Source organism: Harpia harpyja, chromosome 4, assembly GCF_026419915.1.
Source record: "Harpia harpyja isolate bHarHar1 chromosome 4, bHarHar1 primary haplotype, whole genome shotgun sequence".
Classification (NCBI taxonomy): domain Eukaryota; kingdom Metazoa; phylum Chordata; class Aves; order Accipitriformes; family Accipitridae; genus Harpia; species Harpia harpyja.
In genome coordinates this window covers 18,235,491-18,256,372 of record NC_068943.1, presented here as the reverse complement: position 1 = coordinate 18,256,372, position 20,882 = coordinate 18,235,491, and the positions used below count along the sequence as shown (strand labels likewise).

Here is a 20,882-nt window from a genome sequence, read left to right as displayed (position 1 = left end):
ACAGTATGTGGCAGTCGGTGTAAGCAACAGAAAAAGAAAGAAAATCTCTGCTGCTCCTCCCTTTCCTGAATATAAGGTTTGGGGAAAAGTTTTCCTCCCACTCTACAGTTTCAGCATAAGTTTTACATTTTTCAGTGACAGTAAGTAAAAGCAGATCTGTCCTATGAATATGACTGGGCTCCGGACAACAAACGGCCTGCTATCTATTTACACTGTGAAATATTCATTAAATATCAACCACCAATGGACTGTTAAGGGACCCATCTTGATAAATGCTAGACAACAGATGAAACCAAAAGAACTTCAGTCTCCTTGCCTTGATGAATGGGGCCATCAGTCATTTTTAAGTGGTCGTTTGTTACATTGTTTTATCCAAGATATTTATAATCATAATGAATTGAGACAAAACATCAAACTACAGCCTGTTTGCCTGAGAGTAATCTAAACTGAAAAGCACATGACAGAAAGGATAGATTGATGGCCAGTGCAATATAACTCCCTTGAGATTAATATATTTTACCCTGTTGATGTTTCTAGTCATAATTATACTCCAAGAATCCACTGAATGACATTAGATGTGAAAGACCGCTTAAGAGCAATCACTTTCTAGGAAAACTTGCATTTGTTTGCAATAGATACGGAGGGGAAAGCTGACAACAAAACCCAAACATATCACCACACTGCTACTAATATTCTGACTATGCAAATATAAACACAAAAGTTCCTCAAAACACCCTCAAATACACTAAAAAAAGAAAAATTTAAAAAAATTTCAAAACCAGACTTTAAAATCACGAAGAAAGTAAAGATTGAAAGTCCCGTGAGTCCAAACTGCATCCAAAACCAGGGTAGCTCCAAAGTCAGATGAGACAACTCAGGGGCTTGCCCAGCCTGCAGTGGAGCACAGGGTTGTTCCTCCCCAGGTGCAGGACTTTTCGCTTTGCTGAACTTGATGAGGTCCCTGCCAGCTCCTTTCTCCAGCTGCCAAGGTCACCCTGAAGGGCAGCCCTGCCCTCACTGCATCAGCTGGGTACCCCTGCGCAGCACCACGCACGCAGCCGGCAGCTCAGAGGACGGGCACCCTCCTGCACCCTGCTCCGCACAGGAGTCAGAGGAGGTGAGGCAAGGGCACGTCAGAGGTTGGGAGACTGCTGAGATGGGGTGAGCTCTGGAGAGTTCAAGAAACACTCCCTTGTATTGAGTCCCTCCCTCTAAACAGCTGAGCCAAAGTTTGCCTTTTTTTTTTTTTTTTAAGAGATGACACACAGGTTACATTTGTGAGACAGCAATATTCTTGGGCTTATCACATAGACCTCTTTAGAAAATAAGCAGTCATCTCCTAACACCACTGAATTCAATACAGCTCTGTGCTGTTTATCATTTTTTGAGCATTAAGTAACTTAGAACATCGTTACACCTGATCAAATGAATTGCCCAGTAGTATTTCTGCAAGTTGTTTGTGAAACCACAGTGTGAGTGGGAGACTGCAACCAAGACCACTCGTTATGTACAACCCAGACCTGCCTTTCCAATCTGAGCAACCTCTTCTCCCCTTTAATTTCACCCTCTGACCTCCTTTCAGCCCTGCCCACTTGTTTTTGGTTTAAAGTCTTGATCTTTATTTTGCCGGAGACTTTCTGAGCTATAGTTCCTCCCCGTCAGTTACCCATTTCCTTACCAGCTCCTACCCTGGTCTCATCTCCATACACCCACATTCAGTCACTGTAGACTGAAAAATGTAAACTTCAAACATCAGATTCAACAGAGAACTGAACCTCTGGATTCAGTCACCGTTATAATGGAAAATGTAGAAGCATCGTAAGCTGTGTGCATTCAATATACATGTATGCTATCAGGTTTATTTTGCATATTTCTCATTGTTCTGGGAAAGATTCATCTAACCTCATTTTGAGACAGGAAAATTTATGTTCATATTTCCTTCATTAGTTGCATATATGCTTAGATGTCAGTTATTTATATAAAACCACATTTACATATATTATTATATGGTCTGAGGCAGACCAAAGACCTAAAATATACCAATATAACATACACATGATGCAACCCAAGTTGTTTACACCCCCAATGATATACCAACATACTCATGTTAGCAATGGAAAGCTTTCACAACTTGGTTAGCAAAACAGCAATAAAGTGAAAGGCTGAGGCAGGGTGCTGAGTGAAATCCAATCTCTTTCCTACTGGAGCCAGAACTTTATCAACTGATCTTAATAGTGACCACAGAGGAGCCCTCTCCACCTCTATTGCTTAAGTTTTCTGGAATCAGTCTTCCCACAAAAGGAATTTTTAGCCTCAGACTTTGAATTCCTCCACATAACCACATTTTTCTCGTGTTCAGTGATACGACTTAATCATGGTACTTTCCTAATATAAAAGATTAACAGCTGGATTCAGAGCCCTATGTTTGCAAAGACTACCAAACAGAAAACATGTAAAGAAATTACTCAGCATCCCCCTCCTTATCTTCACATATTTTGCACAGCTTCGTCACAATTACTGCAGTATGTCATCAAAAGGACATGAGGGAGTGGAACTATGGCTCGATGTGGAAGAGGTCACCCTGTTCTCCTGTTCTTCCTTCCTTCTGCTACCACTCTGTGTTGAACCAGAAAGGCAAAAGCAGAGAGAGGAACAGAAATACAAAGCTAGCAGTACTGCATCTCTCATGCAACTACAGTCTCTCCCAAGGAACCTGGGAAAAGGCCACGCGAGTGCAAGTGTCTTTTGCGTTTGCCTGACCTGGAAGCCCTCCCTCCTCTGTGCAGACTCTGGTTACGACAGCCCCTCTCAAGGATCTGACAAATCCTTAACTTTTCTGCCCTAGTGTCACTTCCCAAGCCAAATACTTAAGAAGGTCCTCTAGTCTGACTCGGTTTCTCCTCAATTCAATGCAAAACATTACCATGCTATGGTAATACCGCTCTGTGCTGTCTTCTGGATAGCATGAGGAGTCCACCATAACATAATGATATCCAGAGATAGCTTACAGATAATTAGTTTGGTCTTTGCACCCTCTCACGCTTTCTGCCAGTAAAGAGCCTCCCGAGTTTGTACATACAGGATTTTATCACTGCAGTTCTGGAAGATGCAAGCAAGGTTTGGACAGTATCAGTTTTTCACTCTGCTATTCATAGCCAGGAGGTCTGAGCAGGGAAGTGTTTGCTCCCCCACTACACAAGCCCATCCTGAGCTATCAGACATCGGTAGGGACAGACAGCAGCCACTGACGCATCAGCCATCAAACCAAAGAGAAATTCCTTAAGAGTTTGTGTGCTGGTTTTAGCAGGCAACAACTGCTGGTTCCTATCTGGGCATACAGGTCCCTGATCCCATAGAGAAATTGTGTACATTACTGCAGAGTTACTAATACCACTAGCTAATACCACTAGGATAAGCATGTCCACTACCTGTTGTAAACACTAAAAAAGCATACCTGAGAAGGAATTAAGCTCTTCTGTATCCAAGTCAGTTGTTGATAAACTGCAAAATTTCTGAACCACTAAAAGATTGATAAAACCAAATTATCACTAAGATAAAAAAGAATTTTTGTCCTCCTGAACTACTTTGCTCAAGTTAATAGAACTATAGACTTAAATTTCTGGTATTGAACTGACACTGCATTTCTGAAAAAATCCACGGGTTTTGCTGGTTTTTTTGATTGTTCCCACCCCTGACTGAGACTCACGGGTTGAAGAAAGCTATCTAGGAAACATGTTTTCCACCATAACATATCCCTCCTTGACTAACAGAGTTTCCAGAATGCCTTATTTAACTGAGCTGCTGTGCAGCATCCTGCTGGACCGTGCCGTGTATCCCATTGCACCACACCCTGCATTTGTCATTACAATTCATTTGCTCCAGTGCAAACCCACAGGCAGAGTCAGCTTTGTTTAAACAGCCTTGGCAGGAATCGGTTAACATAGCATCCCAGCCAAAGCCTATAGTTCAGTCACCAACAAGTCAGATTGACAGACGTCAAGGCCTACTGAATTTTATCATCTTACAAAGCACAACAATAAAGTCAGTAAAGCACAGAGGTCCACTAACAGCTTCTTCCTTTTTAACTAGCACAGAAATACATGCTGTAAGACAGCCATCTCTCTACGATAAGAAAACAAAGCACCAAGATACTTTCGAAGATATCATATCCTATTTGACTTCTTAAAGAGCATCTGTCAATGTGGCACCCGAGTGCCACTCCACAACACGTTAAGCTTCACAGCCAGCAGCTGTAACAGAAGACAACGCCTCTCTCGCTCTCCCTTCATCCTTGCACATAAGAATAATGAACACCACCGTGCATCAGCCCATTCAAACACCTGGCTGCAAAGGAATTACCTATGTCCCTAACATACTACTAGGTTTTGCTTTGAACATTCAGGTTTGGTCAGAAACTGTTGCGTTAAGCTACAGCTGTGTTACGCTACAGTATTCCCCTGCCTGAAAGACAATACAGCATATGAAGCTCAGACCAGTTATTTCATCTATTGTGTTTTGTAACACAATATAAATTTTTGATAATAGCAGTAATATGTATAATGCATATGGCTGTAAAAATGTCAACCAACTTTTATGGCTTTCCTCTTCATATGAACATTCAGTCATCCATTTGTCCCTAGATCCACTTCAATCCTGAAAAAGAAAAGATGAAATAATTTAATGGATGTATTTTCTTAGAGGTTCATTAATTTCTCAAATATTATTGCATATGTAAATAAAAAACCTAACCATAGACATCTATTCCACAGTAAAACAGAGGTCAGAAGAACAGTAAGTTTATAAGCACTTTAAATAAAACTGGATAAATACAACAAAAAGGATATTGGAGAAAGCCTTATGTTTCCTCTTAACTAATGATTTCAGTCAATGCTCTCAGTGTCTTTAATTTCTGAGCTGCTACTTGAGCGCACTAAATCCCAACTGCTTTAATTAGTCTTCAGGGCCCATTATATTTCAGTACCCTGCATTTGTACAGGTAAACTTCCCAGCAGTTACTGAGTGCGAATATTCTTTACTGTATTTCCCAAAAATACTATTTGAGATCTGGACAATAACACATTAAAAGCCAAAATACACTGATTAGTGAGCTCAGTCAATACTCCAGCCATGGGAAATAACCGTGCGAGACCATTAAAAAATTTGAATACTTATTCCTTGAAAGGTTTCCTATGGATACACAATTATTTTAGTTATGTTTCCATGTGAATATATAAAAGAAAAATGTATACTGAGATTTAAATACTATATTATACTTTGGGGAGGCTCCTTCAGGTTTAAGAAAATATACTAATCCAGTAGTCTAACTTTTTTAAAGCCTGGGGCAGGGGGGGAAGCTTCAGATGTCCAAAATTTAAATAACAGACAGCATGTCTTAAACCTCTTGCCAGAACACATGCATATATCTGAAAGCAAATGCTACTTACATATGTCTCTTTTACTAATGGAAATGGTGTGAAGTCAAGAATCTAAATCTGCTGTCAGAGTTATTATAAACAATCTGTTGTTATTTTTATATCATTCAAAATAAGGTCATCCTTCAAAATAGCAGTGGAGCATCACCTGCCTGCTTTTAAACCACAACCCAGTATTTCATTACTGCTGTATATACGACAACACGACTAACAGGTTTCCAAACACTAAGCAAATTTTACACTGAAAACACGACAAGAAGCTCCCTTCAGCATGTAAAATTAGTAAATGTTCATATACTGTGCTGCTATTATGCTAACTAAACACCATGCACTTAATTTGATTTCTAAGAAAATATTAACGTTAATAGAAAAAAGTTCCAAATATTCATATGAATCATAAAAGGGAGCAAAATCACTGCAAACACTGATCTAACTAAATGTAACTAAATACTCTAGGCTTAGAGCATGCTAACTATCGTAGACCATTTGTCCCATCTCCCATGCATCTTGTAGACTCTCCTTCCTTTTGTTGTTTAATCTCCCTTGGCATTATTTGGATTGCTTCAAAATTTCCATTTCATGAAGAAGATTTTTTTTTTTTTTTAATTGCATACTTGAAGAACCACCTTGGAGTTTCTAGCTGCCCTTTCTCAATGCTAATGTCCAAAAATGGGACAAGTGGACCAGGTTTTCCATATCCTGGACATACATGATATGGTTATCTAACCTGAGCAGGAAATGACATAGTCACCAAGTTCTTTAAAATTAAATGTAATATATTCAAAAGCTTCATGGGATCTCTGTCAGAGGAAGACAGAGTTTGACCTGTAGTTGTTTCCAGTTCTTCCAGTTTTCTCATCATTACTTCTCCCTACACACACACAGACACACACGCTCCTACAACGCAACTTAGCTTCAAGTTACACACAAACACTGAAGTTCTATTAGGTTACCGTGGCTATGGTGACAGAGCAAACACGGGTTATGTGTTTCAAAACCGCTAACACACCGCTATCCAACTAGCCATAGCCACAGCTGGTTTCGCTGTGCAAATCACGTACAACAGCCCTCCCCATGAAAAAGCTACTTTTGTTAGCATTGACAAATAATTGGGTTAGCTTATTAATTCTCTTCAGGTCTGCACAGTTTATCAAGCACTGAATTGCCCTCGTCCTTGCACCGCTAGGGTGCTCTCTTCCACGGAAGGGCTTTTGCTTGTCCTCCTCTTCGCCGAGCACCAGCAAGGCACACGACGAGCTCCAGCAGTGCCACCACCCCACAGCGCTGCTCCACCGTGGTACACGGGGGTGGCACAGCGGTTGCCCCCTAGCACTGACCAACACGGTGACCAAGAGCATCGACTTTGGCAGCCAACGCACGCTTGCCACGCGTGCCACCCATATAGGCCACAGGCCTCGTCGTCGCAACTATTTTAGGCTGCTTTTGGGGAGAAGATGAAGAGTAAACGGTTTATCTGAAAATGGCGTCCAACTAGTAATGCCACAAATCTGTTGCCTGATTTTCAGAAGAGCTGAAAAGCTTCGGCTTCAGATGAAATGACTTCAAAATGCAGATAAAAATAGGACCGTCCGTCCTTACAGATCTAGTGCATCCATTCCACCACATCTGTCACTGCTGTGAAACCTGCTCTAGACTTTGGTTTTCAGCAGCTTACTGTGAAATCTCAGTTTCTACTATCACAAATATGAAAACAGACATCAAAGTCCAAATAGAACCATCATCCATTTGTATCAAGTGGTTTTTATGCCAGAAGAAAATCTACCCGACAAGACAACCGCACAATATCCCTGATTCAAAACCTTTATGTCAAAAGGGCTCTTTAAGTAATCAGAGAGTAGAGCACCTAACAAACCACCAGTTTCAACCAAAAGAAAGAAATTTAAGTAGCAAACACAGAATCATGTCCACTTCCAGCCAAAGGCTAACCATCATCTTAAAATCATGTTTTCAGACCCCCGTACTTTATAAAGCTTATGAATGCTGCCAAACATTAGATTCTTTCCCCTACAGAAAAAAAAACCCAAACAGAAATTACAACACCTAGTCCATTTTCAAAAACCTGTCTTGATCAGAATAAATGCCCTGGTGGTTCCACCCTAGCCAGCATCTCTACCCACTGGCGGAGCTGAGCAGGAATCACGGACCAGAGTAAGGAACATGAGAAGGGTTTCAGCACAATCATGCTGAGCATATTTCTAGACAAACAGAGGCCACTATGTGTGTGGAGGTGCCCTTGTCTCTACAAATAGTACATTTTTTAACATATAAACCCACGTTAATTCATTTTTTAAAAAGTTCATGCTGGTACCACCTTCACATCTCTCTTACATACTGCTACCTGTCAAGTAAATTCACATTAATACAGTTACAAATTATTCCTCATGCTATTTTCCCCCTTTTCTAATTCAGACAGATATGGGAACATACATTTGGAAAAGACCAACTCATTCACAAAGTTAAGTCATTGGCTGAATCAGGACTTATTAACTTTTCCCTCTACAAAGCAAACCCCATATTTAGGCATAATTGTGTTTCTTAATCACCTTCTTGCATCATTTATTTTACTTTAAAAGTATGCACTTTTCTTCTTGAAAGCCCTTAAATCTGCACTTACACTTCTGCAATCCCTTTCAAAGGCCCTGAGTCACACCAAACTTCCCCGACAACAGAGTGCAACTTCTCCCAAACTCATGAAGGCCACCCTGAACATCAGGTCAGGCACGATCACTGAAAGCATGGTTTCAGCAGCGTTCGGAGACAGAGGAACACAAGTTATCCTCAACCCAGTGTTGAGAATGGCTACCTTCATATTAATAGTAGTCACATACTTGCCCCTTTTCTCCTATGTTTCTGATTCTTGCAGAGAAATTCATAAACTCCATAAAGCATTCTGCAGAAGCTACAGATAAAATATACATTAACCACGAGCTACAGATTTGCAACAGTCCTCAACATTTTAAAATCAATAAGGGACAGGAGAGGCTGAAATTCAGTGCAGCACTGCAATGAATCAGCATAGACAAAAATCTACCTAAACTGCACTTTGAGTGCCTACCTTTCTTGCCTTGGGGTCTAGCGCCCAGGATCTTTGTAAACTGAGTTCTGTATCATTGTAACTGAAACTAGCCAAAACACTTTGCCACAAAGTTGGCTGTAAAAAAGTTAAAAAACTTTAAATTCCAACATAAGCCACTGTTGTACCAGCAGCCATCACCAGCTGCAAGATGAACTAGGTAATACAGCTTAAAATACATTTGGTTTAGGTTAAGTGTAAGTGCTACACAGGACCAAAGGAGCACCTGCTATGCATTCTGTTACTCACTGAACAACTGTGATCATAAGGTTTATTCTGTCCTCAGCTAAAGTTTTTGCTAGTCTTTGATTGTGATTTCTGTTCAAACAAGGCCAGCGGAGTTACTTAAGATGCCAGCCCCCCCGCCAACATCTTTGTTGCTCTGACGTAGTGTCATAACAAAAATATCTTAAGCTGCTCAAAATATTTCTGAAAATTAACTTAATGCTTCAGTTTCTGGTCTTCACCGGTATTTTATTAAAAGTAAAGAGAAGCAGGAGGCAGAGAGTGGGATGCTTGTTGCTAGGAGATACCTAGCTCTCCTGAACTCCTACAGACTGAAATATTTATCCAGACTCCCACGAAGAATGACATCTAGCACAGAGAAAGAGAGATGCACGCACTTACTGAAGTACATCATGATTCAACGCAAGAAGCAGCAGCTCTGCCACCAGCTCAGTCCCTGGGGTACCTAAGCCAAGGAGGCTGCAGTCTGGGATGGCGGGGGGGGGGGGTAATGCAGCTCCTCCTAAATGTCTACCCTGATTTCAGCTGAGCCTTATGGGGTGATACCTTCAAGACTTCTATGCCAAACCAGAACGATCTCAATGCCATTGGGCCCTTGGCAGCACAAGAAAATGCATCCTTCGCTCACCTGACTGTATAGCTGTGTTGTTTTTCTGTTGTTTGGGTTTTTTTCCCCAAATCATTACCCTCTGATAACAGGTTTCCATAGGAAAAAGCATGCAGCTGGCCAGATGTGGATGAACAATTCATTAACCAAACATACAACCTTTGTGCTGTGCTCCTCCCCCTCCTCCCTTTAAAAGGTTTATTCAGTGATTAAACTTTCAAGGAGTGCTTACACAGTCTTTCAGTAGAGGCTTAGAGGAATAAACACTATTCTTTATGGGGTCTTTTATTTGACATTAATGAATTATTTTGAACTGAACAGCTTCAAGGATAAGTCCCAGACCTTCTGGGACTTAAAGATGAATTTCAAGAACTCTTTGTTCTCCCTAGCACTTAAGGGTCCGGTTTAACAAAAATAATTTTATGTAAATATGCTACGTTTTATAATTTCAGAGGATTATTACTCTGGGAAAGATAATGTCTTTCAGTAATATCTAAAAAACCCTGCAACTGTATCAATATACACAAATGAAATTCGAAAGTGTGTGCACACTGTTATATTGTAAAGGTAAAAAAAGACTTAGTTAAAATCTGGAGAAGTAATGGAGTCCTCAAATGCCTGCATTTAGGTAATCATCAGTGGTCAATCTGGAAGAGTGCAATAAATTGCAGGGAGCAGAGGAAAAGGCAGCAGAATACTACATCCTCCTTGAAATTTTATTCTAAAAGTAGTTATCTTTGACACTCTCAGTTGTTTGAATAGATAGCTCTGAAACCTTGATACTCCCTTCACAACTCCAGTTTAAATAAAATGACATTGATTTCTGTTAGATCTAAATAAAATAAAATTTTGATAAACACAATCACATATCAATTTGGACAGCTTCTCTGACATAAGGAAATGTTCATGTTACAGTACACACACTCAGCGCAAGGTCTCTCAGTTCACCACCTTATCCTCACACACAGTTCAAACTCCACATTAGAGTTAGAATTTCATTTACCAGCCTGTCCACAAAGTCAAAGGACTTAGTGGGCCTTTTCTTGTTACAAGAATTACAGCTTTATACATATATTTCTATTTATACACACACATATATACACATATATGTATATAAAAACACGCAGACATACAGCCACAAATTTTTGGTGGATTGATTAAATATTTTTTGTAAATACTTGTCTTAAAGAATCCACCGAAAGCATACTTCCTAATGTATCATCAAAACAACACAGGACTTTCAGCCAAGCTGTAAAACGTAACTATGTTTCTAAACCCATGAAGAACTGGAATTTAAAAAAAAGTGATCTTTTCCCCTTATCTTCAGACTTTCTTCAGCAAAACAGTACATATTACTCTCCAGGTAATGACTATCCAAGACTTCTACTCATAAGAGCTTACAAGCATCTGAAAGAAATTACAAAACAGTAATATTTTAAAACTGGTTATTCCTAATTTCAGGTTGGAATCATGTATGTTGTGTTGCTACATTTTGTTTGCACTTCAACTAAAACAAATATGATTAACTGTACTAAAAATGAAGTCAAAGTGTGAAATCCAAAAGGAAGGTACCTCACAGGAAAAGTGTTCGTGCTTCAGGTAGGATAAGAGGGAAGAGACTTGCCAGTGATTCTTCTGCATCATCATAGCGAGGAAAGGGATAAAGACCAACCTCTCCAGCAGATCTTTCATCAAGAGACTAGGTTGGCTACAGAGGTTCCACAGAAAAAGACTCAACCATACAGGTTCCATATTCTTATTTTGCCCTGCTAATAAGGATTAGCATTACCAAACGCTATCACCCACTCCCCCTCTTCTGGTTTAATACCTTTACTCAGACCAGGTTTACGCTCGGTCCAGAATCAAGCCAGCTCTACTTGCAGTACAGGCAGCAGTACTTACGCTCTTTTCTCAAAGCTGCAAGATAATCTTCATTTATATTCTAACCCATTCAAAAATAAATCAAGGATTTTCTTTATTTCCTGTTAAGAGGCTGCTGAATCCCAGAGACCATCAGAAGAACAAACAATCCTTGCACTTGTATGCAGTTACAACTGAAACAGCCAGAGCTTAAGGACGAGGTCACCAGTTTCCTTAGGACACTCGGTGAAGCATTGGTTTCTGTGTGGACCGTGCATCTGATGTTTCTCGTGGTGATGGCAACCCCCCCGACCACCTGATCTAAGGGAGGGTATCTGAACACCTAAGGCTCCATGCTACAAGTCCAAAGGAACAAGCACAACTTCACTGCAGACTTGTGCCCAAATCTGCTCTAGGTAAACCCAGCTGTAGAGACCATCCCATGATTTGGTAACAGAGCACAGGTATCAGAGATTTAGCCTGGAAAAAAGTCTGAAACACATGAATGTCTGGAACAGATTAATTCTGCCTCAGATGGTAAATACCACCCTTATGTGGCTCAAAACTTTGTAGGGAGTCTCCTCGTAGTTGCTTTCAGAGGGAACACCAGGACAATGGAAAAACTGGAGTGGGAAGGAAAAAATGTAACACTGTTTATATGTAGTAGCTTATACAAACCCTGGCATGTCTTCTCCTTTTACGCTGTTCAAGATGTTGTACAGCACCAACCATCATCCCACCGCGGACGAAATACTGCGCAGCTTTCCCCTTACCACAGTGTCGAGCGTGCTGTGCCAACTTTCACAGCAAAACCACTTAAAGAATAAGCAAAAACAGAATAAGCTGTGCCCATTAAACTTCTTTTAAAAGAGGGAACAAAATCATTCCCACAAGCAGCAGAGAAAGCTAAACAAGCTGTAAGTTTAAACATCACCAGAAGGTGGTTGTAAAATCGGTGTTGATGTCCCCGCGGCTGGCACAGGCAGCAAGAGCCAACACCTCGTTTCGCCAAGCCCCAGCCTGGAGACGGTCACCTCCTTGGAAGAGCCCACTGAGCTACGTGTGCAAGTCCCACCTCACCGCATCATTCAGCGCAAGGTAAGTTAGCAAATACCCATCAAAATGCTCAAACCAACCTATTTTGCTCCTCCAAAACAGAGGTGACAATAAGCATGAGGCAGCGTTGACCCCTCTAGCTAGCACAGCCACTGCAGCTGAGAGAGGACAGGCTTCCACAATTTACCCCAAAGCTGGGAAAGACGAGCAAAGAAAACCAAGAAAACGTTGTTCCAAGTTGTGATATGTACCGAAGAAACCCAACCATCCTCATTTCCAGGTTCAGAGTTATGCTTCCAAAAAAAAGAAAGTCAACAGCTGAATGCACCCTGCCCTACAAAGCAGGTAGTTATGTTCAGCTCCTACTCCTGCCTTTGCTCAACCCACAATAAATTTCATCACTGCATATATTACAATTTAGGCCCCTTTTGCTTTCCATTAGAAATGTACCAATACAATGCTTTTTAAAGAGAACAGCGTGATATCTATGCATGTGAAGGTGTGGGTACATATTCAGGCTCTAAACCAGGGGCACTATGTGATGGCAGTTATGCTATTAATTAGTTTAAGGAGTCTATTTGGCTGGCATCCTACAAACGTGGCTGATGAGTGTGTCTATTTTAATAGGAAGGTACACCCTCTAAAATTGATCAGTTGACCACAAGTGTTTCCATCAATAATTTTTAATGTCTTTTCTCCTAGCCTGCCCTTTCTTCAAAGTGCAGACTAGCATTATTACTAATCATTACCCCTCAGCATATTGTAGGTAAAAAGCTCAGAAAAGGGAGAAATCCCACATCTAAGTATACACCGTTCCCCTCAGGCACTGACCAGCTTGAAACAGCTCCACTACCAGATTCAGTAGCTACAAATCTTTTAATAATAATCTGAAATCCAGAGAAAGTCACTGAAGCATACTCATGCTTTTGATGTCTTTGGGAGGAGCGAGGAGAGTAAAATTGACCCCAGTACTGTTCCTGGAGAATTTCCACTAGAAACTCTCCATCCCAGCATTTCAAACTTCCCAATACACTCTAAAGCTCAGCTCAAGCTATGATTAACCTTAGGAAAAGGTGCATCTGTTCAGAGATCTACCTGATACATACCTGGCCATATCCCACCCGCTTCCCTAGCCCTCATCATTTCTCTCCTTGTATTTTTGACAGGAGACACAATTCCTCTGGTTATTTTCCTGTCCTTGCTTAAATAGGAATATATTTGCTTCTCCCCTATCTGATAGTTCCCCCATCACTTAACATTTGGGAGGGCAGGGGGGTGTTCAGGAGTACTTCAATGTACTATTTCATTCAGTATTCCGGGGGGGAATTAAATATGTAGTCAGATTTACAGATTAAGTGCAAAAACCAGAAGTAGCCTGATTTCCAAAGGTAATTTGTACTTTCTGGTCTCCTACTGAGATCACTGCAGCAGCCTGCAGGACTCACCATCTGCATGCAGTAAGCCAGTGCCATTTCATTCTGCAGACCAACATGGACAAACATCCTCTTAACCGTGGCTCAGCAATTATTCACATTCACAGCCCAGAAACTATAACCTGAAGAATAACTTTAGCAGATAAAGCTCTTGCCAGTTGGCGGGTTCATCTCACCTACCTACGGACACCTACACCTGCGCTAGCTGCCCTTCATGGCTCTGTAGTTAAAGGAGAGAAAGAGGCAGCACAAGGGCCTGAGTCACTGTCATTGCGGTCAGTCCAGCAACTGCTCTTGACCAAAAAATATTTTAAATAAAATGATGCTTGGTTGCCTGCAGAGTGAAGGGTACTACAAGTTTTAAGAGCTTTGGTTTTTTTAAGCAAGTCTTGGGTTCATTTGTTCTCCCGATCAAAACCTCCAATTTTTAAGACTTTAGAAGCCATCACTTTCAACGGAGCCAGGCAGACTTGGAAAGGCATCCCATTTTTAAAAGAGCTTGGAGAAAAAAAGAGAAAAAAAGAAAAGTAACTTGAGATGGTTAAATACTACTGTCAAGCAGGAATTGGCAACACCACTCATGCTAAGCTTCCTGCGTACCAAGGTGATACAGAGAAGTTAATGCAAGTACACTGCTCATCAGTTACATGGACACCACCATAAAAAATTATTATAAAAATCAGAAACTAAGGACAGTAAGGAAGTTGCATTGCTTGGTTTATTAAACTAGAGAGGAAAGCACGCCAAAGAAACAATCCTGTATTGCATGTAGGAAATCAAAATTCTAAAGACCAAGGGTTTTTACCCTGGAGCTCCTGGAAGTTGGCCAGGCTGGCTAGTCCCATACTCTGTGTCACCCCAGTGAAACCAATCAATCCCAAATTTATGCTCCTGCCACTCCCATTACAAGCTAGCAAGTGGATTCATTGTATTTAATTATCTTTCAGGGAAGAGGGTTCAACAAATAAATTAATAAACAGCATTAATAAATAATTTAATAACAACAGAAGACACAAATACCAGAGGAGATTACCACTGAGAAGAACCTCCCCCTCCCATATTCCAGGTGTTAACAGAAAACCAACATAAACGTGACAGCATGGATGCTGTTTTGAATGAAGCGTGCCTCTGGCAAGGCTCAAAGACTTCTACCCAAGACACCCAAAACTATTCCTGGCTAACCACCACGATCCATAACCCCCAACCCGTAACAAAGCATCCTGACTCAGAAGAACATGAACAACATGAACAACCACATTCACCACTTCCCTGAGCATCAAGATCAGCAACTCCTTGCCAATCAAAGCTTTTGTTCTTCTGTCAGTTCCCTTTGATTACTTTTTTGATTTAGAGGTAACCTGACATGGTACATGACTTAAACTGCTTAACGAAGCAGTTAAACTAACTGGCAGTCGGAGAAATGCGTTAGCTGAAGATGCACCTGGGGCTATACCCATCCTCGATCTAATGCCAGGAATACACCTACCTGGTATTTTGGAATTACGAGGAAGCTCCTAAACTACACAAACTACTGAAAAATATTCCTGCCATTTGATTAAGAGATAGCAAACACGGCTTTTGCTGTTACAATCGTACTGATTTCAAGTGGCTGCCCCTCATCTACCGTCAGCGTCACAGAGTTCCCCCAGCCCTTTCTCCCAACTACTCCCGTCGGTTACGCCGGTTCTTCTTTCCACGATACCCAACACAGAAACGTTGCAGTTGTCCCCATCTCAAGCCTCAAGTGTCCTCCCATCTCTCTCAGGTTCACGATCCCTACGGCCACCCTTGAGACACAGCCACCACCAGACCCTGCTCCCACTGACACTCGCCCCAGGCAGGGAAATCCTCCCCCCTCAACCGCTGGGTCTCCCTTTCCGCCTCCCCCCTGCCAGGGCAGGCTTCTGGTAGGCGAGTTGGTGTTGCAAGGCAGCAGCCCCTCCAGCTCAGGGCCCTTGTGCCCTGCGCACACCCAGGTGCTGGTGCCGCAACTGGCACCTCCAGCCACAGACTTCAGCGCTGTGGGGCTGTCAACCAGACCACCCCGTTCGCACCCCAGGGAGCGAGCAGTCTCATGCCCCGCTGCCTTACATTCAGGGGCTTCAAAAGAGGTTATAAGTATAATCTGAAACAAGGCGATGAAGGGTTTGTGAACGCAAAACTCCTCTGTGACTTCTCCCACCTACCTTCATTGCTCCCTCTTACCACAGCTCTTGCTTCATCCTCTTCCCTGAGCTTCCTTCTTTTGCGGACCACTCATCCACCGGCACCAGTCCAACAACAACCCTCTCAGTTTCATTGAGACTGGCTTTATTCCCATTAAACAGACAAATTCTGATTCCATCCTGCCGATTAATCCACTGCTAAGGTAGATTTCAGGGTTGGGTTTCTTTTTTTATACACAAGAATTATTTCTTCTGTATCCTAAGCTGCACTCCTGATTATTCACTAGACACAAATATTGTCATGATTCTATAATTCTCTGTTCTCTGTATTTTGAGCTTTCAATGTTTTGAATTCACTGCTAGCAGCACAGGTGACTCGTGCTACCTACTCCAAGACACCACCAAAACAGAACCTGTCTCGCATAATGCTCTCCTATTGAAAAGGTTTTGTTACCAAAGACAAAGCAATTATAAAAGCATCACTACAGGAGCAAACTTGTTAATAACACCACCACACACAATCGAAGTAACGACAGCAGTCCAGAGGCAAACAGCAAATATCGCTGTATGTTGCAATATTAAGATGTTCTGAGAACGATTTTATTAAAAGCAGAGGTAGACGCAATAGTCTTTGTAATAAACATAAGGAATGCTGCAAACAACTAACACTTCCACAAGTGGTAAATGTCATCATCCTAATGATAACCCCTACAGAGTTGCATCCTGTTGAGTTATCACAATTAAGATTCTGTTAAAATGCCCGTTACAAATATCTATTTTTAATTAACTGTAATTCAGACATAATATGAAGCAGGTTGTAGCTTGCTGATTTTTATAAGACAATGATTTAAGGATTAGAAAACAAAACAAATGTTAGTCTCTTAGGGGGAAGAAGAAAATCAAACCAATTTTAATATACACGGAAGAAAGTAATATAAGTCAATAAAAATAAAAATCATAAATTTTGGTTACACAGACCAAGTTTTATAGATAATAAAAAGTAAACCACTGAAAATAAAACCCCCAGAAGTGTACATTTACAGTTTAAAAAAAAAACCCACAAAAATCAGTGTTACAGTCTTGAAGTTAATACCAGAAAAAATATGGAAGTGAAAACAGTCTACATATTGGATCAGGCTCTTCTAGATCCTTCAAGGGTTAGCTTCAAAAAAAAAAAAAAAAATTGCATATCAAAGGGTTAAAATCCAAACTGCTCCCACCAGGGCTATATTCAGCACAGGCCTATTATCACCTCTCCCTGGCCCACTAGGTCTTGGTACCCAACCGAAGGCTTACAGCTGGGGAGGGCAAACAGGGGAAGGTTTCTTGCATTCAAGGGCCATTTTCACCAGCTGCATCACTTCTATTCTTAGTCCCACTGATGCATTACAGTCAGATTTTGCTTTTCCAGCTGCATTTTCCAATCTAACATAGAGAGGAAGCCCACTTTTCTCATCTCTCTTTCCCTTATCAACTGACCGAGTGACAATAACACGAGATCAGTCCAGTGATTCATCTGCCCGTCCGCCTTCGCATCCCGCTGCTCACAGCGGGCACGCTAAAATACAAGTGTCAAGCAGTCAGGAAATCTTGACAGGGCCCTGATCTTTAGGGTATCAAATATGGTAAGTCATCCCCTTGTATGGAAAAAATCTCACAGACTGGGGCCAGTGGTTTAAAGGGCTTTGACACACTGAGAAGGATTAGAACAAGCCAGCACCATCTCAAAATGAAAAAGCAGTGAGGTCTGGCTTCCCAACAAGCAAATTCACTAAAAAGCCACAAGCTTAACTGGAAACATCTTAACCTGCAGTATGTCAGCAAATACAAAAGTACGCTCTTCTAAACACATACCGAAAGAAATAATGTCGTATTTTTTTCCGTGTTGCCTTTCTTACCAGGGTTTGAAAAGAGCCCACGAGGAAACACTACATTGAATGAGTTCAGGAGGAGCATATTATCTAAATACAAAAGCACGTTTGTACTAATATCCAGAGATGACGTTCACAAACATCTTGTCACTATCCTGTACATGCCTTCAAAATAGACAAACATCTCTAGGCTGTACCAGGGATGCAAAAGTTTCACAGAAGCTGCCCTGGAGAAGTTTCCTGAAGACCACCGTGCCAGCGACGGTGACAGCAGTGCCAGCTGTGTCTTCTGAGCTTTTTCACGCTTTGTACCCAGCGCTCTCAGACGAGCGTCGTTTCTGGGTTCAGGAAAGAAAAGGAGAATAAATTCTCAAGATAAGAGACCGAGCAGTCATAACATGCCCTCCCCTGCTCTTGAGGAGGGCAACAAAGACAAGAAGTAGCCGTCTTGAGTTCTGTTACGGAGTTGGAGCAGCAGGTAAGGAGGACGGAGCAACACGAAGCTCCATACAGAGGATCCTAAAAGTCTCCTGGAGGCCTTGGAAAGCCAGACAGGGCCCCGTGCTAGAGAAGGCTGGCCACGGACCTCAGCAGGAGACCACCGCCCTGCTGCCTCCCGCGGCTCAGCTCCCTGCCCGAGCCACCCTCTCCCCTCCCCTCCCGTCTCCCAAGCTAGACCAAGACAAAAGAAGCTCCTCCATAAAAGTGAGGGGCCTTAACACTCAGCTAAACTCATACTAAGCTTCAAGCAGCCGATCAACATTAGCCTGAGGTTAAGCTACGACCACCCTTGGAGGCAACACCCCGCAAGACCATGGCATTTTCTGAGCTGTTCCCAAACTGACAGAATTTAGTCAGACGGGGTGGCATAGCCAGGAGAGCATCTGTCCTCCTCCTCCTCCTCCTCCACTCCTGCCAGGGGTGTGCCAGATCAGGATCCTCATCACCCGGCCCTCCCCTGCTTTCACAGCTTCGTTTTCTCTGTTGCCACCTAAAGAGCCATCAATGGAAAATTCACACAAATCGTAAAAACTAGGATGGAGGAAACCTCAAGAGATCATCCAGTCTCTCCCTAGCAATTCGCACCACTGTGATTACCTCAAAAATCATTACATCTTTATTATATCCATTACAGACAAGCTTCAAGAACAGAATCACTGGACCTGCAAAGAAAAACTGCCTGTAGCACCAAGATTCATCCTGATTCACCCTGAAGACAAAACATCTGCTTTAACTTACCACCAGGACCACAAATAGAACAAAAATAGTCAGTGTATGCGGGCTGGGAGTTTGCCAAGAGCTCTGATATTTACTTCAATTGTTCCTATAGATGTCTATAAAGTAAACATTTTTCAATGGAAAATTAGGATCAAACCCCCCACAAAATACGACTAATTCCAATAAATTCTGTGCCTTTTAAGGAGGTTTTGCAGATCAACTATCACAGATGATGTCTGCAAAACGTTTTAAAGATGAAAAGCAGTATGAATTATTATCACAAAGTTTTAGCTGTCAAGAACAAGAGGGAACGTATGAAAAATACATTTTCATTCCTCAGTATGATATGAAATAATACAGTAGTCTTTTAAATGGAAAAAAACAACCCATACACAATAGCAAACAGTCCTCCAGTTTCTTAAAAACTGATTTTGTACACAGGCTTTATGATCCATGCCCCCCAAAAACAACAACAGGAATGGCTAAAGGCAGTTCCCTCATGCAGAAGTCTGTCTTCCCCTGGCTAAATTTATTTTCTGAGAGGCAAGGCTACTGCTAACCCTAGTCAGATGAAGTTTCCAGATACTGTTGAACTCTGTAATACTGGCACATCTAGGTCATTAAAAAGGTCCTTGGAGCTGATGATCTAATTGGTTGTGATCCCTAGTGAAATACAAAAGTCAGTACTTGGGGGGGGGGGGGGGGGTGTATACACACACACACTATATATATATTTATTTCAATGCATCTCAACTCAAGGTACATAAAGACATAAATGTAAATCTGTAAGTGTAAATCCATACACAGGCTATATGTCAGTAATGAACAGTAGTGAATGCCCTCAAAATAACACTATTCTCACCACTAAAATAATAATCTTTTTAGTACAGTAAAAGGACACATGGAAATGTAGACACGCTCAAGGTAACCACATGTAGAAGGTGTTATTTCTACGTACAGACACTTCTAAATACCTCTGATCTCTTGGGATTTGGTTACATCCGATTAGTCACACCCAGAGAGTCACCACAAATAATACCAGGATTTTTCTCTATTGCATGCACAAAACCTTGCAAACTACTTTTTTTTTATTAGAATTTGATCATATAATGTTAATGTAGTTTTAGCTATGAGGATCCTGGACATTTAGATATACTCTAATGGGTAATGGTCAGACAGAATGCTTCACTCCTGTACTGTGCCATAGGGATGTACTGTCTGAAAAAGATATTAACGAATCTATTATTGTAAGCATTCATCTATACGGAGCAATTATGTAACTTTTAATTATCTTCCCTTATACGTTACAGCCACATAAGAACACAATGCTGTTAAAAGCAGTAACAAACATCAATACACACTTGTGAAAGACAAGGGCAGACTTAACAGGAATGGAAAGGAAATAGCATGAAGGGAAAAAGTAGAAAGACTCAAATGCCACTGAAAAGCAGAGAAGGGAAATGAATACATGTTTACTGCAACGCACACTACTGCATCTGCATTTTCTCTGCTTCTCAGAAATGGAAACGGAGGAGTATTAATGATAGTGAAGACCATCTAGCTTACTGCCACTATGGAAGAAATCCATCAAACCCTACAGTGTAAAACTAGGGTTATACACAGTACCTCTTCAAAAATACTAAACAACTCTGCAAAATACAGCAAATAGAAAACTATGCTTTATATTTATTTTGATCAGTTCATTTCTCTATGTAAGTCCAGTATTTTTTAATGAGATTCTTTTCAGGGACGTAGCAGATGAATCCAGCAACTGACTGCTATTTTGTGACTGTGCACTGCTATTCACTTTAAAACAGGTGTATTTGTGAATATTTGCTTGTTTGCTCAGACTCCAGTGCCCCGGCTTTGCCATTTTTAGCAATTCCTTCCTGTGTGAACG

The 20,882-nt window shown here is 41.4% G+C and overlaps 1 protein-coding gene across 9 annotated transcripts in view; it reads right to left on the bottom strand.

Annotated features, from left to right (window-relative positions):
• The window catches only part of KLF12 (KLF transcription factor 12), a 256,306-nt gene that overhangs the window by 177,764 nt on the left and 57,660 nt on the right, over nucleotides 1-20,882 (bottom strand). For all 9 annotated transcript variants that reach the window (XM_052785981.1, XM_052785983.1, XM_052785982.1 and 6 more), the window contains exon 2: nucleotides 4,590-4,653. In XM_052785981.1, the coding sequence (XP_052641941.1) occupies nucleotides 4,590-4,610 (21 nt within the window). In that variant the 5' untranslated portion in view covers nucleotides 4,611-4,653. The remainder of the gene's footprint in view (nucleotides 1-4,589; nucleotides 4,654-20,882) is intronic.